This window comes from Labrus mixtus, chromosome 13 (assembly GCF_963584025.1).
Source record: "Labrus mixtus chromosome 13, fLabMix1.1, whole genome shotgun sequence".
NCBI lineage: Eukaryota > Metazoa > Chordata > Actinopteri > Labriformes > Labridae > Labrus > Labrus mixtus.
In genome coordinates, this window is record NC_083624.1 from 24,754,746 (window position 1) to 24,770,913 (window position 16,168).

At 40.2% G+C, this 16,168-nt stretch overlaps 3 protein-coding genes across 3 annotated transcripts; 1 reads left to right on the forward strand and 2 right to left on the reverse strand.

Annotated features, from left to right (window-relative positions):
• The first annotated feature begins 517 nt into the window (after nucleotides 1-517).
• On the forward strand, nucleotides 518-7,252 carry LOC132987333 (polypeptide N-acetylgalactosaminyltransferase 5). The gene is made up of 10 exons (XM_061054331.1): nucleotides 518-2,055; nucleotides 2,149-2,315; nucleotides 2,995-3,114; nucleotides 3,992-4,127; nucleotides 4,209-4,328; nucleotides 4,678-4,795; nucleotides 4,899-5,228; nucleotides 5,561-5,641; nucleotides 5,974-6,126; nucleotides 6,368-7,252. The coding sequence occupies exons 1-10, from the start codon at nucleotides 947-949 to the stop codon at nucleotides 6,506-6,508; spliced, it is 2,475 nt and encodes an 824-aa protein (XP_060910314.1). The 5' UTR covers nucleotides 518-946; the 3' UTR covers nucleotides 6,509-7,252.
• Nucleotides 7,253-7,270: 18 nt separating this feature from the next.
• Nucleotides 7,271-8,943, reverse strand: LOC132987335 (uncharacterized). Its single transcript, XM_061054334.1, has 2 exons — nucleotides 8,140-8,943; nucleotides 7,271-8,045 (listed from the first exon to the last, which is right to left on the reverse strand). Exons 1-2 carry the CDS (start codon nucleotides 8,639-8,641, stop codon nucleotides 7,651-7,653), a joined length of 897 nt encoding a protein of 298 aa, XP_060910317.1. The 5' UTR covers nucleotides 8,642-8,943; the 3' UTR covers nucleotides 7,271-7,650.
• A 2,209-nt stretch (nucleotides 8,944-11,152) lies between these two features.
• cytip (cytohesin 1 interacting protein) lies at nucleotides 11,153-15,524 on the reverse strand. Its single transcript, XM_061054333.1, has 8 exons — nucleotides 15,015-15,524; nucleotides 14,662-14,711; nucleotides 14,494-14,548; nucleotides 14,236-14,338; nucleotides 13,923-14,016; nucleotides 12,931-12,997; nucleotides 12,633-12,699; nucleotides 11,153-12,423 (listed from the first exon to the last, which is right to left on the reverse strand). Exons 1-8 carry the CDS (start codon nucleotides 15,168-15,170, stop codon nucleotides 11,957-11,959), a joined length of 1,059 nt encoding a protein of 352 aa, XP_060910316.1. The 5' UTR covers nucleotides 15,171-15,524; the 3' UTR covers nucleotides 11,153-11,956.
• Between the last annotated feature and the right edge of the window lie 644 nt (nucleotides 15,525-16,168).

Here is a 16,168-nt window from a genome sequence, read left to right on the forward strand (position 1 = left end):
ATCCAAAACAGAGAGCGCCAGATTCGCTATTTATTGGACCTTGAGGTGTTTTTTAACTTTTTTTTATTATTATTATTTCACAATTGCAACTTGTGAAATCATATTCCAAATTTCTCCTTTTATTTTCTTTCATTTTTTCTTACCCATCTTCTTTCTTACAGCTGTGAAATTAAAAAAAAAACTTAGTTAAAGAAACACCTCAAGGTCCAATAAATAGCTAATCTGGCACTCTCTGTTTTGGATTTTTTTTTCTTATGGTATCTACAGGGTTTATAGATCATTCAAATGGCTCAAAAACAAAAACTTCGAGGCAACATATTTTAATAATTTAATAGCCTATTTCCAAAGATCTATCAAGGGGGTAGCCATGTGAATATGGAGTAGTAGGCCTATGTGTCCTTCCTTGTAGCCTAACTCATACATTTCTTCCCAAACAAACTTTATTTTGAAGGTTACCTCTGAACTTCTTGTACCTTTCTATCTAACTCCGGCTAACTTGTTTATCTCCGTGTAGGCCGACACTTCCCTGTTAATCTGCCCAATCAGAGTTTACTGACAAGGTGGAAGTTGGTTTCTACGTCCTCGTACAAATCCGTGTGTCAGTGAAAGTAGTGACGAGGATTTCCATCGAAGTAACCAACAACAACTCCAGAGAAGTTTCTGTGAAGAATGTTGCGGTTGAAACAGGATGTCCTCGGGTGTTTGGAGATGACGGGAGATACACGGTCGGTAGGGGGAAATAACTTTACATTGTAACCTTTGTGTGGTGGGCTACAGCTGTATTTCTGACTGACAACCCCAGCATGCCACGCAGGCAGCTAACTTCTCCAAGGAAAAGAAAAGTTTTCCTTCCACCCATAAGTGGCCAGCTGTGTGACGACAGGATACTTTGACATTGTTTGAAGTTTCACGAGGATTTAAATTAAAAAAAAAAAAAAGCGTGAGAATGATGAAGGTTAGGAGATACTTGAGAGGTAGTGGGAGGGTACTCGCGTTTGTGTTCATTGCCTCTATCATCTGGCTGCTGTTTGACATGGCTGCACTTCGCATATCACTAAACGACGTGAACAGTCAGCTGCTGAAGGAACAAGTGATAAAAGAGAGGCAGCTTTTCAGACAGCAGTACAGAGTGACACAGCTGATGAAAAGAGGCTTTAAACACCCAATTCAGAGGGTGGACTTGGCTTCTCCACAGGCTGGGAAAGGACCACTCAATTCAAGCATCAAACTAGCCCATGTGTACAGACCAGGGGGCAAGATACAGGACCAAATGTTGGGGGGTAAAAACCCTGACTCTTTGCAGCACAAAGGAGATGCTCCACTAAAGAAGGACAACCCTAAACGTATTGCTTCTGAACAGAAAGAAAAAGTTAAACCAAAGCAGGGTGATCTTGCAAAGAAGAAAGCTGTAAACCTGGATCTAAATGGGGCAAAACTAGAAAAAAGCCAAGTCCTGGATGATTCTAATAAAGTAGTAGAGTCAAATATACACAAAGTGCCACATGGTGTTCAGGAAAATAATCATGCCCCTCTAACAACCACAAAGAAGGCACCCGTAAAAGATGAAGTTGTCGTAAAAATCCCCGTGAACAAAGCTGATTCAAAGAAAAACGAAAAAGTCAAAGATGAACCCAAGATTAAGAATGGTACCGATGTGAGTCAGCATCAGACGGAGAAGTCACAGCCTGTTAAAGCAACATCTAAACCTCCAAACAAGGATCCAAAAGGGAAGGAGGTCAGAATGAAAGCGGAGGATAAAGAGGCTCATAAGGCAGCGAAGGAAACTCCAAAACCTACAATCAAGATCCAAGTAGGAAAGGATTCCAAAAAACAAATCATTGCTGTCAAAAAGTCCGGCGTCCACAAAGTGCTCTCTCTGGATGCGACTGATGTTCCCAGAAATGCCCGTGCAGTGGGCCAATTCGGCGTGGCAGTGAATGTTGCCAGTAATGAAAACTCTGAGGTGAGGAGGAGATGGGATGAAGGACATTTTAATGTTTACCTGAGTGACAAGATCCCGCTGGACCGAGCGATCCCAGACACCCGACCTGAGATGTGAGTCTTCTTCTGCACCTTTTCGTCCCTCAAACTTGCTTTGAATACGAGGCTGAATTTGTGTTTTTCGCTGCTGTTTTTTTTTTTGACCAGGTGCGCACAGAATCTCGTCCACAACGACTTGCCGTCCACCAGTGTGATTTTCTGTTTTGTGGATGAAGTGTGGTCCACGCTCCTCCGCTCTGTGCACAGTGTGCTGAACAGATCTCCACCTCACCTCTTGACAGAGATCATTCTAGTGGATGACTTCAGCACCAGAGGTAAATGTTAGAGAATGTTACCATGAATGTTTTCCCACAGCCTGACAAACTCAGACTCAGCAGTAGGGCTAAACTATCAGAGTTCCCTTTTTGGATCTTCTGCAGTGACATCATGACACATAAAGGCGTGCTCACCTTGATACAGTCCTTTCTGGTTATTAGTATGAAATGTATAGGCCAGCATGTAGCAAGAAACTTAAAGAAAGATCTGTGCAACCTGTGCTCAATCTTCTATATTTTTTAACTGCTTGATGACAGAAAAGTGTTTGAGATTTGCCCATAAAATGTGTTTCTTTAAGATTTAAGACTTTGACAACAAGATCTGATATACTGATTGAACAAGGAAATACATTTTTACAGTTGGTTATGATCCTGAAAGTTCTCCTCTGCAAACAAAATGCTTCAACATGAACTCTGTCTATATTTACCTCAAACAAATATTTGTTATTTCTCTGCTGGAGTTTGTTGTTACTACTCAGGCAATACTAAAACATATTTCCATAGACCCAATGAAACAGTCCTCAGCTATTGAACTGATGAAGTATTATTATATAACTGGACATATCATCACACATCATCATTATTTGATTCCTACTCTTTTAAACTCACATTAAATGCACTTTATCTTAAAACAGTGCATTTTTGCTTATTAATCACAAGTATGACTTTGTTTCAACAGAGTATCTGAAGGAGAAGCTGGATAAGTACATGTCCCAGTTCCCTAAAGTGCGAATCATTCGCCTGAAGGAGCGACAGGGCCTGATCAGGGCCAGGCTGGCCGGAGCGGCTGCAGCCAAAGGTAAGCACTCCAAGTTTTTTATTTTTTTCCATAAATGTTCTAAATGTCTGATTTGTACTGAAATATGTGTACAAAGGTAATGGACACATGGATGAGGAGGCATGTTCCACACAAAAGATACGATTAATACAGCCACAGGTTTCACATTAACGTGTCGGATCATGTGCTCAGACTTTGTAATAATCATTGTTGCAATGAAAACACAAATATGTCTGTGTGCTTACTTTTAAAAGCTGCTCTTGGTTTATGTGACCCCTCCTAATGAGTCATGTACACCTATTATTCAAATTGTAGCCGGTATATAAATGTGTTTGAGTTGCTGAGTTATGCAAGATTCCAACACTCCTGTAATGTGTGGATAGTCTTGTTTCACAAGCTCTTAACTCATTGTCATATAGGATAATGCCTATTGTTATGACATGAATGGAGGCAGAGTTAAAAAAAAAAAAAAAAAGTATTTACAGGACTTGTTTTTATAGCTCTTGTTCTTACAAAAAGCTGTGCAGAATAGAATGAGTGTGTAAAGACATTTCAAGAATAAGCATCTTATATGGATCAAATGTGCAGAAAGTCTGAGACTTACTCTCTCTTGCAACTAGACAAGTTTTTGCAAGTTTAGGATAGGATAGGATGGGATAGTACTTTTTTGATCCCCAGAGGGGAAATTCGGGCGTTATTATAATTGAATTGTGCAAACAAGTGAAAAAACGAGTCATTGTCTCATTAACACAGGACTGAAAAGTGAGAGCAACAATATAGAACAATGAATGTTAGTTACATGAACAAACAACTGCTCCCTATAAGGGTTGCATTGATGCCATGCACATGTGTCTTATTTGTTTAACTGCAGCAGGATGTTTGCTTTCCTCTAACACAGGTGAGGTCCTAACCTTCCTCGACTCCCACGTCGAATGTAACGTGGGCTGGCTGGAGCCGCTGCTGGAGAGAGTGTATCTGGATCGCAGGAAGGTGCCCTGTCCAGTTATTGAAGTCATCAGTGATAAGGACATGAGGTGACAAATGCACGGCTCTATGTGAACACATCATGTTGTTGTGATCGTGTCTCATACTGTATTCATGCTCTTTCTCCTCAGTTATATGCTGGTTGACAACTTCCAAAGAGGTATCTTCAGATGGCCTCTGGTGTTTGGCTGGAGCGCCTTACCAGAGGAGTACATCAAGAAGAATAACATGACTATCGCAGATCCCATCAGGTGACTAAATATATATGTAAATATGTAAATACTGTAATTGACATGTTAATTGACCCATCTGTCACATAAGTGCATTTTACTTATTATCATGTTACTTCAGCATCTTTTGCACTATTCACCACTGCACTGTTTCATATTTAGTCATGTAAATATTAGTCTTTTCTTATGATGTTTATTGTTGATATTTAATGTTGTACCTGTACATAAGAGAGCACAGTTCACCCAAGTTAAATTCCTTGTGTGTGTAAGCATACCTGGACAATAAATCTGATTCTGATTCCGATGATATATATATTTATAATCCTTTTTTTTTTCCTGCATTTTAATTAATTTTCATGTGATGTTACAGATGTCCAGTTATGGCTGGAGGGCTTTTCTCCATAGACAAAAAGTACTTCTATGAGCTGGGTGCTTATGATCCTGGCCTGGATGTGTGGGGAGGGGAGAACATGGAGATCTCATTTAAGGTATGTCACTTATATAATTCATACATTATAACTACTCATGCTATTGATGTTAAGGAAACTTTCATCATGTTACTCTTCATCGTACGTGTCTCTTTATACATAGATCTGGATGTGCGGAGGGGAAATTGAAATCATCCCCTGCTCTCGAGTGGGACACATCTTCCGTGGAAAGAATCCCTACAAATTCCCAAAAAACAGGCAGAAGACTGTGGAGCGTAACTTGGCCAGGGTGGCGGAGGTCTGGCTGGATGAGTACAAAGACCTTTTCTATGGACACGGTTACAACCACCTGCTGGATAAAAAGGTGGTCGATATCGGAAATCTCACCGAGCAGATTGAACTGAGGAAGAGGCTCAATTGCAAGAGCTTCAAGTGGTACCTGGATAACGTGTATCCAGATATGGACGCTCCCTTAGCGAAAGCTGAGGGCCTGGTATGTAGAGAGATACATTTTTCTTTATATTTCCTTAAAAAAATCTCATTTAAAATGAAAGTTTTGTGATGTTTTCTCTCCCATGAAGCTTCTGTTGTTTCTGCTGAGAACCTCTTAACAAACCCAAACAGAGGCTGTGATTGTGCTCCTCAAGAACAAACGATGTTTGTTCATTGAAGCCCCTGAAAGCTATCTGTAAACATTCGTAGAAGGAAAATAAGAACAGCAACAAAGCCCTTTTTCAATGCAGCTTTAAATGAGCAGTCATGTTTGTAGAGCTGTTGATTCACCTCTGTAAAATCTTGATCATCTTTTTTTTTCTCTGTCTGTAGGTCTTGAATCGGGGCTTAAGAAAATGCCTCTCTCTACAGGGTGGCTCTCTGTTGTTTGACACATGTGATCTAAGCAAGCAGGTAGGTGTCTGATTGATTTAACAGAGCATTTAGCAGCAGAAAAAAGCATATTTCTTACATTTCTCTTAAAGTATGCACATACTGAGGGATTTTGGCCTGTAATTATGGGTAGTCATAACAAAAATATCCAGGAATAGACCTAGATCAGGGTAACTGCAATCACGACCCAGGGCAGGATAAACACGGGTGGAGTCAAAGACGAGACCAAAAGTTTCTAAATTTAGTCTTTTTTTGTTTTCAGAGCAGCTTCACTGAGCCATCTATCCAAATCTTTCAGTTTTATTGGAGCATAATTACATCCTCCTCACTCTTCTCTTCTCTCTGGTCTTCAGAGTCAGCACTTTAACTACACCTGGACGAAGCAAGTCCGCCACCAGGATCAATGCATAGCAGCCCAATTCAATGACAACGGCTCTGTTTTACAACCCTGTGACGACAACAAGCCTGAACTCCGCTGGTTTCACAAATCCTCCAAGTCGGCTCTGGTAGGTCGACCTTTGGTTTGTAGTTTTCTCTGTGTGCCTTCTCGGTTGTTCTTTTCTTTGTAAACTGTCATTTTAGTGTTCTTAGTCTCCATAAGACATATTTAATAACATCTTAAAATTGATTAAGAGAATAATGATAGTCAAGCACATCCAGTTTAGAACAGATGTAGTAGATTTTGGGAGTGTTTTCAAAGCTTTGTTCTCTGATTGTGTTTCCTGTTGTGTGTGTGTGTGTGTGAAGGGGGAGCACCTCATAGCAGAGTTCATTTCCCTCCACATGTGCCTGGAGGCCAGTCCAAAGGGGGACACTTTCCAACTCAACTCGTGTGAACCCAGCAACCTCTTCCAGAAGTGGCAGTTCACACACTACAATACTAATTGATAAGACTGAGAGTGAACAGAAAGTGGTGACACTCAGACACTACAAGAAGACACACCGCTGTCCGGAGGAGGCGGGGGAAACACATACGCTTAGTGTGAAGCAGAGGGAGTGGGGCTGTGCAATGTTTCCAATGTCCTTTTATCATATCAGCATGGACTGACTTTAACATTTTGAACTCATTTTGAACGCCTAAGAGAAAGCGAGCATCTTTTCTTGTTTTGCTGGAGATAGTTCATTTTCGAGAAGACGCTCTATGCTGGCATGAGGGGGACAAACCAAAGGACTACAAGTAAACGTCAAAGAGAATGAATCATTTCTCTGCCAAAGATAGAGAGTGCCTTTTTGTTTTTGTTTTGTGCTGGGACTTCATAATGAGTGCATGTGATGTCAAACTGATTGATTTGTAAAAAAAAAAAAAAAAAAAAAAAAGTGATACACACCTTCCTTTTTTTTTTTTCAGTGAGACATTTTTATTTTCTGGATGTCTTCTATTTTTGTTGTATGGTGAACAGTTACTACTCTGCTTTTATAAAACGGTCTTATTAAGGTGAAGGTTTTGGCTCTGAAAACTGTCCTGTTGTATGAAATCCTTCTTGTCACTAGAGGGAAGTGTTGGTTCAAAAAACACTCCATAAACCTGTGCTGTGATTTGATGATTTTCTAACTCTTATCAAACTCTTCAACCACACATAGACGAGTCTTCATTTTCTAATGAAACTCCAAATAAAACGATGAAAACAAAGATTTAATAGCATGAGTCTTTTTCTTTTTTTTATTTCATTCATATACAGAAATCATGAACACATATAAGTAGTTAATCACTTGAAAATACCTCCGCTTTAAGGATTCACTGCTTGGTGCCTCACTCAAGAGTTTAACATACTGAAGCTCTAATACCTTATGGAAGCTTAGTTATTATAGGCAGTAGGATTATAAAAGCTCCGGGCTTCTTATTTCTTTAATCTGCTGCTCAAATAACCTGGCTTACATCAGATGGGTTCATCCTAAAAGCATCAAATGAAAAATATTAAATATGGCTGTATGACATTGTTCTCCAATCACATATTACAATGCAAACAGCTTCAGAATATTTTAGTAGTTGAAATTGATCGTGTCCTGAAAAAGGCTTTGAAGCACTAATCTTACAAATTCATCATCATGTACTCAAACTCCTCGATCTTTTTGCGTGTGTTGCCCTTGCTGATCCTGCGGTAAGACACCGTGCTGTATTTGGAGGAAGTGAGATGGTCGAAGGATTTCTGTTGAGCGGATTTCTTTGGGTGCGGCAGGGAGGCGTGGCCCGGGTTGGAGTTTTGATGAAACCCCGCAGGAACATGGAAGTTAAGGTCCTTTTCTGGCCTCTGGTCTGTCTGAATCTGCTGCGCATCGCTCAACAGCGGGACTTCGGCTCTACACATCTGCTCTGGGACTTGTGTCTCCCCATTCAGCTTTTTATTAGTCTCATTAGTAACATCAAAAGGTTCAAGGTTTGCCGTCTGTGCCTTTAGAACAACTTCCTTCTCAACTTGGAGATTTTCTAGGAGAGAGAAAGAAGAGGAGATACATTTTGCATTCTGTTAACAAAACATCCCCTCAATCTCTTTTATACTTAAAAAGTAGATTCTTCTTACCTTTTTCTGCTGATGTATTAACCCCAGGCTGTGTTTGCATGTCTGCAATTGTGCAGTTTGGTTGCTGGGAGTCTTCACATGAGCTCTCAAACTTCTCTGAGTTTCCATCAGACTGGAGCTCTTTGTCTCTGTCCCCTGTCAGACTGACCTGTGGACTCATTTCCTTCTCCATCTCCTCTCTGCTGACAGTGGATTCTTCAGCTGGACCCTCCTCCCTCTGTGCGGTAAGTTCATCAGCTGCCACACTGTTGACAACTTTTTTTGACTCGGCTGAAATTCCACCAGATGTTTTTGCTTGAACGTCCTCATGAGGTTGTTCTTCATCACTGTAGAACACAGAATCATCCCCCTCCTCCATCGACCACACGTCTCTTTCTTCAGTTTCCTCAAGTTTCTGCAGAGGAGTCCCACCTAAGATCTCCAGCACCTGGGATGCAAGTACATCATCCTCTACTGGAAGCCTCGGAGGCTTTGGAGGAATTTTGCTCGCATCAATCTCCATCCTTTTAGATTAACCTTTTCCTGTGATAATAACGTTGTCACATCCAATTCTCTCTTTTTTTTGCTGATTATCTGATCAATCAAAATTTAAGCAACCTCATACTTTGCCTTTGTCGCGTTTCTTTTCCAGTGTTCCAAAATACTTCCTTTTCTGTATCCAGCGTTGTCATAGATTGAAGAAAGACCCCATCCTGCATTCAGTCTGCTCTGCAAGTTGAAGCTCTCTAGCCTGCTCTCTAGCGCTTGTGCCATGTAAGTCTGTGTACGTGTCAAAAGACAGAAGAACAGGGGTTGTGTTGTGCTCCTAACAGAGACTCTTTGTCTCTGGCATCTGAATATATAGAGATTGTACTCTTAAATAATCTCTGCTGGGTGACCACCTTCATTCTGTAAGGTTTAGAGTCTGGATTAACATTCCCCTATAGGTCACTCTGCACCTCCTGCACAGACTCTTTCACATGTGCTGAAAGCTTAGCCATATTATGTCGTATGTTATAAGTGGATAAAAAGAACTTAACATCTTAAGTAAGGCACCTGAAATGCTAATATAACTACAACATGTTCAACACAAACCATAAGCACAGCGGTTCTTTGCATGCATTCTGTGAAATGTAGGTACATTTACTTTGTACAGTTTTGGGGTACTTTGAATTTTATGAATCTTTATTCCATTGCACAACATTTCACAATGTTCTTCCCTTCAGTTTCCTCAAAGCCGAAGATACTCTTTTATTTAAATTAAGGTTTAACGTTAAATACATGGGATAAGCCTTCAGTATCAAACCAGTGGATCAAAGCCTTTTTGGACAGTTTTGGCACTTTATCACGAGTTCTAAAGAGTCACCCAAAAAATAATTCTCGTCTCAACTTCTTACATGGTTTGATTTTAATGAAAATCCACTGGAACTCTTCAGTATTTAACAAAAAAATGCATTTAATTAGAAAAAAGAATTTAAAAAAAAATATATATATATATATTTCACCAAACAGCAGCACCATAGTGATGTCATCCATTCTGCTTTTTTTGTGCCGCAGTCTTTAAGCTTCAAATTATTTGATTTGTCATTTGTCAGCTGCCATGTTTGTTTTTTGACACCAGTAATGACCTTTTGTTTTGGATGAGAGTCTGGGGCTGAAGAGGAGATAACAAATAAGCTAAAAGAGCCGGTGGAACGTAGCAAAATGACTTCTAACCACAGCACATCTCCGCAGGGAGAGCATATGTTCAACATAATATACAGTAAGAAAAAATCTCATACAAGAAGCCATCCACATTGACATGGCTGGGATGTCAAGTTCATTCACAGATTAAGCTGAGGATGATATCTTGAATGGAGAAATTAGCTATTAGAGACCCAAACAGTATTTTGCACCTGACTGTAAAAATGTATAATTCAACTGTAAAGTTGGTCATTTTAACTGGACATGTCATTGGGATTGACTCGCTCCGTTATGGCTTGCCTCAATTGGACACTTGAGGAACTGCACTTTTTGTTTTGTCATTGTTGGCTTCATTTTTCACACCTGGGATTGCTGCTTGGTCAGCTTTGGACCCTCGGGTGAGGTCTGACTCTTTTGTTTGGAAGCATTAGACAAACCAACCTAATTCAGGAAAACTCTACCACAAACATTACATTAATAATATGCAGCTTTGAAGTGCCTGTCAACTAATATTAGTACAAGGTTTTTGGAAAAACTGGTAGCGCCCATGGTTGATATTTGCTCAGTAAATGATGTGAATCTCTTTCCACAACTGCCTTTCACCACAACTCTGTTTTCATAACTGATGTTTTATGAACCCATTGAACCTTTTCATCTCCTTCCTGATAGCAGACTTTAAAAATCAACTAGTTACCTTTTTTTAAACTCATCTCATTCTTGTTTTGTCTGCTTAAAATGACACGAGCATCATCATTCTTATGAATATTAACCATCAAGTACAACAGGGTTTAATTTACTGTAATGTGAGCTCTCTTTCTCCTTCTTTAGTAGAATCAGCAGGAAACCAAAGAAGTGAGACTTATTACAGGAAACATGTAGGCTTTCAATTCTCACGTTTTAGATTGTCAACTGTTATGCATATTATTTGCCTCTTTTTATTAAATTATGTCTAATACCTGCATCATTAAGCTTAAAGGTCACCCTATCTGGTTGAATCTGCAACTTATAATTGAGTGTACATCACTGATTCATCCTGTGAAGGAACAAATAGAAAAAAATATGCTGTTTTTCATTTGCCATTTAAAATCAGGCCATTTTAATTCTGCACAAAAAGTGTCCCTTATATTTTTTATTAACTACAATGCCCCTCCAGCAGCCAGTGTCTGCAGCCTCTCTCACTCTCAGTTTCTCAATGGGTTAAGCCTCAGTGTGTGCCTGAGTCCTGTGTGCCATCAACTAAAAAAAGACAGTTGCAGTTTGCTTGTGATGGCTACAAAGACCGTGCAGCACTTCTACTTCTATGTGTTCAGTCTGCATTTCTATGTGGTTACTGAAGGAAAGCATGTGTGGGTTAAAAGACTTCATGAGTTTATTATGCTTTTAAAACGTTTTCACATTTAAACAAAATGACATTCTCTACACAAAGTTGCATTTCTTTAAATTAAGAATCTGTGTACACAGTAAATAAGTGCTACACATCGTGAGAGTAATTTTGGAAATTAAAACAGTTCAGTAGTACCTCTCGTACCCACATCCTGTTATGAGCTGAAGCCTTCTAAACTGAGAGACGGTTTGGTTTTGGTTCTACCTTCAACGTGACAGAAAAGCTTTTTTTTTTTTTTACTATTTATACATCTTGGTAACTGAAAAGGTATTTTTTATTTTAGGGTCATAATAATCTCATTTTACATTTCAAAGTGCTACATGAATACAGCTACAGTACATCCGTCCACCCTGAATTCATTAATGCTGATCGCAGTCATTCAGTTTCATATCCATGCTTGCGACATACATAACCTCATCAATCATACCTAACCTACATATATCTTTGCCCACAGGCTACATTCAGTCAAATGCTTGTTGAAAAGATAATCATTTTACATATTTATAATGATTTTAACCTGCAGAAAGCCAAAGCCCTCCAGTGAGCCAGGTTCACCTTAAAGGAACAGGGTCCTCTTTGACAAGGGTGCAACAATGTCCAATAATACAAACACTTGTTTTCTAAGGCTTGAAACGGCTCAGCAGAGTTAAAACATTTAAGTGTGGTGAAGCACTTCATGAGGAGTCTTTTTCTTTCTTCAACTTGTTTGAAGCATGAGAAACCTTGTCAGTCCAGAGTACCAAGTAGAAAACAAAGCATTTGAGCAACATGTCACTGAGTATTTGGCTCATCCTCTTCAACTGATCGCTGGAGTCCAGGGATCAACTTAAAGATGTGTTTGCGTACACTTGCTTTCCTGCCTTTGCGGGGAAGGGTACCAAACAAGGAGGATATCCTTGTTTCCTCCCAGGGGGGCGAGAGCGAGCTGCTGCTGGACGCCAAACTGGAGCTGCTGGAGCGACAGAGGGTTTGATGATAGTGATGGTGGCTGGAGTTGGACGACGACCTGGTGGAGCTGCCCAGTGTGGGGAAATCTCTGGAGAAGAAGCAGCCGTCGTTTGCGGTGCTTGCTGCACTGCAGGGGCTGGGAGAGCTCAGGTCCTCAAACACACTGTCATCCGTCATCACACTCCTGAAGCTGCTGTCACTGGAAAAGCGACGGCCAAAGCGGCCTGTGGGGGAGCTCAGAATGGCCGAGCAGTCCATTGAGAGCTGGAGGCTGCTGCTGTTCATGTTACCTGGAAACAAAACAAAAATAATTTGCATATCAAAATTGAGGCAGGAAGTTCGTCAGCAGTTCTTGTGTTCAATTGTCTGGGGAACTCCTTTATGGTATTAATCTGAAGTGTATGCTTCATGTCACATCACAAACAGCGTTGCTTTTAGAAAGACGACAAGTTATGAGAAAGGAAGGGCTGTGGTTTGACAGCTGAGCACGCTCTCTCACCTCGCATGAGGCGTTTTTCCTGTAATGCGAGCGCTTGCAGCTCCACCAATTTCTCACGTAGCGATTGCTGTATGGGCAAAAAACATTTGGGGTTTTACTTCCAGTGAAACTAGATTTACCTATGAATTCAGAGCAGAAACTCTCACAGTTTAGTATTTCAGTGTATTCTGTGTGAGGGTCCTCTTGTATCTATTTTAAATGTAAATGTTGCTCTGTAATCCTTACCGGCTGGGTTTGTGTGTTTTATGTAGTTTTAACATGCAAACAACAAACAAGGGCAAGGCTTAAAGATACACACCTTAAGCAGGTTCTTCTTCTTCTCCAGCTCAATCTGCTTCACTACAGTCCCACTTACAGTCTCCACCCTGAATCAGATAACAACACATCATTTCAAACACAGCCATCAAAAAAACCGGACAGTGCCTTCCATAAAAATTCACCTCCCTCCACTGATCTCTTTTGTATGTTTTCATTTTTACAACTGAGCTTCCATGAAATGGGCCGACAAAGAATAATAACCTAAAAGGGTATGGAGAAGATATAAAGCTAAAATAAAAAATACATCAATTTACAAATAACCATGAAACACTTTTAGTGTTTAAGTGCTTTAAGCAGCTGATTGACTTTATGTGTATTTGTGTAACCAACAGATGTCTGCTTTTTGCACTGCTTTAGTTTGTTGATTAAATGGCAAAAAAAATACAGAGGCCCTAAGCAGACATGCATCCATACATTTTATTTACTCAATTTCTCCATGATAACAAATAATTTCCAGTTGTTTTCTTAAGATCGCAAATGATGTTTCTGTTATTTCTGGGATGATAAAGCTGGTTTACCCATGATCATGATTACATTTTCTCGTTATCTTGAAATAACAACTCTTGTTTTCTCATAGAAGCGGGTTCATTTCCTAGCAATTCAGCCCACACTAATGAGGTTAGTTGAACCTATTTTTTTATTTTTTTTATGGTTTTGCAACTCTGGGTATACAAGATTAAGTAGTCGATATCTATAGACAACAACTGGAAATTATTCGTCACCAAGGGAAAACTGAACAAATAAAATGCAGTGTCCCCTCAGGGCTCCCGTAAAAAAAGCAGACAAAAATTGCATTTTAATTTTTAAAACTTGTACCTTGTTTTATAACTGTAAAATCTGGAATAGTCTAAGGTTAGTGTTAGGAAAGGAACTGTATAATTTAGTTTTATTTCTATGCATAATATGTCCTCTGCTATATGTTTACATCCCACCATGACAGTGTGTAGAGTGTTGATACTTTGTGTCACTTACTTTAGACTGTTTGTTGATTCTTTTATCAGGTGGAGTACACGATCATGAGACAATCCTTCAATGCTGACCCCATTGATAGTGATGATAACATCGCCTTTAATAAATGAGGATGCAAAAAGAGGAAACTCATCAATTACAAGAAGTCAAGCTGGCTTTCTGTGTGTGTGCAGCAGTGCAGGTGTGTGTAGGTGGATCACAGCTTTAACACTTGTCAGAAATATAACTGTCACCTATGTACAACAGAAAGATACAAAAAGATCAGGCTCTATGCACATGTATGAAAGCATTCGTGTAGAGGATATGGGTGGTTCACCTGCGGTCAGACCAGCACTCTCAGCAGCGCTGTCCTCCTGCACCTTACGCACGAACGTGCACATCTCTACTGCAGAGCTGTCCCTCAGCTGCAGCCCATAAGTCTGCAATGAAAAAGAAGACTTTGTCACAAAAGCCAAAACGAAAGAAATACTTCTGAAACCAATAACTCCAGAGGTAGAGATTAAAAAGCATGGCAGCAAAAGACGTGTACTTCAATTCAATGATTATAAAATGTAAAAAAAAAAAAAAAACTCACCTGAATTTCAAAACCAAATGTTTCATTGTCTTGCTTCTCCAGAACAATTCTGGTCCTGTGCAAAAAAGACGTGCAAAAAAAAAAAAAAAGAAGTTTATATGCAATAAGACTATATTGCATATCATTGGTCAATATGATTAGCTGCCCTATGTAGTTTCATATATTTACCTTTGTGGGTCAGAATAATCAACAAGTGATGTGGAGTAGGATTGTTTGGGCTGCAAAAAAAGAAATGCAGAGTTCCACTTTAAAACCATAAAAATGATTTAAGGTTGAAACTTGACAGGAAACTTTATGTAAACATGTTGATCCCACAGTGTTACATATGTGAGTCACATAACTTAAGATTAAAATAGTTGGAAAGCTTTTGACCTGTAGCCTGATATATGAGTGCCACACAGTTAAAGGCACAGCTGAACTTTTAAAATTAAAACCTCAGTTGTAATCTTTTTATGCAAGTGATCTAACTTGCAGAACAAAATGGATTGATAAATATTCAACACCTGATTTTCTTGTCTCACCTTGCGCACTCTGGGCAGAGAGCCTGTGTTCTGCCGGGGCCGCTCACCGCTTCCCCTCAGTGAGCGCCGGTACCACAGGGAACTCTTCTTCCTCAGAGTATTATCCACATTGTTATTGTCTTGGCTGGCCTGGCGCTGAAGTCCATTGAAATTCATGGTGGTGTGTATGGTAGAGTAGTCCTCAAAGCACCATCATGTCCTGCTGCAGCAACTCTTTAATGACTGTGAGCCCTGCTGTGCTGTAAAACTGTGTCAAAGCGGAAACCCAAATCATGTGACTCTGTGGTGGACCTGTGCAGATCACAGCCTCACAGCCTCACGTACCCACTTTCCTGTTCAACGCTTTTAACTCTGTGACCCTCTTTTCTTGAGAAGGGTTCGTCTGCTTCTGAAAGCAAAACAAGAAGGATGTTCAAGCTTTTTTTCCCCCTTTTTGTATCCCCTTCAAAAAGTCCCTTTCCTTTTCTGCAGTCTGAGCGATTCGATTTCTGGTCTGTCAGAAATCAGCAATGCATGAGGAACTCCAGCAGCACCTGCCTCCAGCCTCTCTCACTCTCAGTTTCTCAATGGGTTAAGCCTCAGTCTGAACCTGAGTCCTGTGTGCTGTCAAGCAGGGAGACTTGTGGGCCATGACAAAAAGGGCTGATTTAGCTCTGGGCCAGTGTCACGCTCCCCAAACACACAGCATGGGTCATTGGGCCGCAGGCATCAGACGAACTCGGATCAAAAGGCAAATCAAACACACAGGCCGGCAGTCACGGAGACAATGGCTGATGGGTTAAAGAAAACTGAACCACAGAGCACAAACCCTGGTCCCACTACCACACCCAGGCCCTCAAAAGGTGAACTGTTTGATCTGCAGGACAAGAAGATCAGCTTTCAAGCTGCACAAAAATTTCTTTGGGGAGCATAAAATCTAAGAAAATGTTTTTTTGGGGTTTTTTTTAGTACTGTACAGTACTGTAATCAAATGCACCCAAATGAATTACTCTTGAACTTCCAGATTGCCTCACAGTAATCCCCTCTGCCCCGCTGACCCTCAGCAGAGCGGTTGGCAAAGAGACCACGGAACTGTCTGGAACACAGATGTCCCGTTTCACAAGGACATTGCATATTTTTATCCACATTTCCATTTTTTTTTTTGTTATTCATAC

What these genes read in the sequence shown, in the direction of transcription:
- LOC132987333 (XM_061054331.1), top strand. Translation starts at nt 947, where the DNA reads ATGATGAAGGTTAGGAGATACTTGAGAGGTAGTGGGAGGGTACTCGCG. An exon ending in GGATGACTTCAGCACCAGAG is followed by an intron (nt 2,316 to 2,994) that starts GTAAATGTTAGA and finishes TTGTTTCAACAG; the next exon opens with AGTATCTGAAGGAGAAGCTG. An exon ending in CATGTGATCTAAGCAAGCAG is followed by an intron (nt 5,642 to 5,973) that starts GTAGGTGTCTGA and finishes TCTGGTCTTCAG; the next exon opens with AGTCAGCACTTTAACTACAC.
- LOC132987335 (XM_061054334.1), bottom strand. Translation starts at nt 8,641, where the DNA reads ATGGAGATTGATGCGAGCAAAATTCCTCCAAAGCCTCCGAGGCTTCCA. An exon ending in TAATACATCAGCAGAAAAAG is followed by an intron (nt 8,046 to 8,139) that starts GTAAGAAGAATC and finishes TCTCTCTCCTAG; the next exon opens with AAAATCTCCAAGTTGAGAAG.
- cytip (XM_061054333.1), bottom strand. Translation starts at nt 15,170, where the DNA reads ATGAATTTCAATGGACTTCAGCGCCAGGCCAGCCAAGACAATAACAAT. An exon ending in GAGTGCTGGTCTGACCGCAG is followed by an intron (nt 14,017 to 14,235) that starts GTGAACCACCCA and finishes CATTTATTAAAG; the next exon opens with GCGATGTTATCATCACTATC. An exon ending in GAATCAACAAACAGTCTAAA is followed by an intron (nt 12,998 to 13,922) that starts GTAAGTGACACA and finishes TATCTGATTCAG; the next exon opens with GGTGGAGACTGTAAGTGGGA.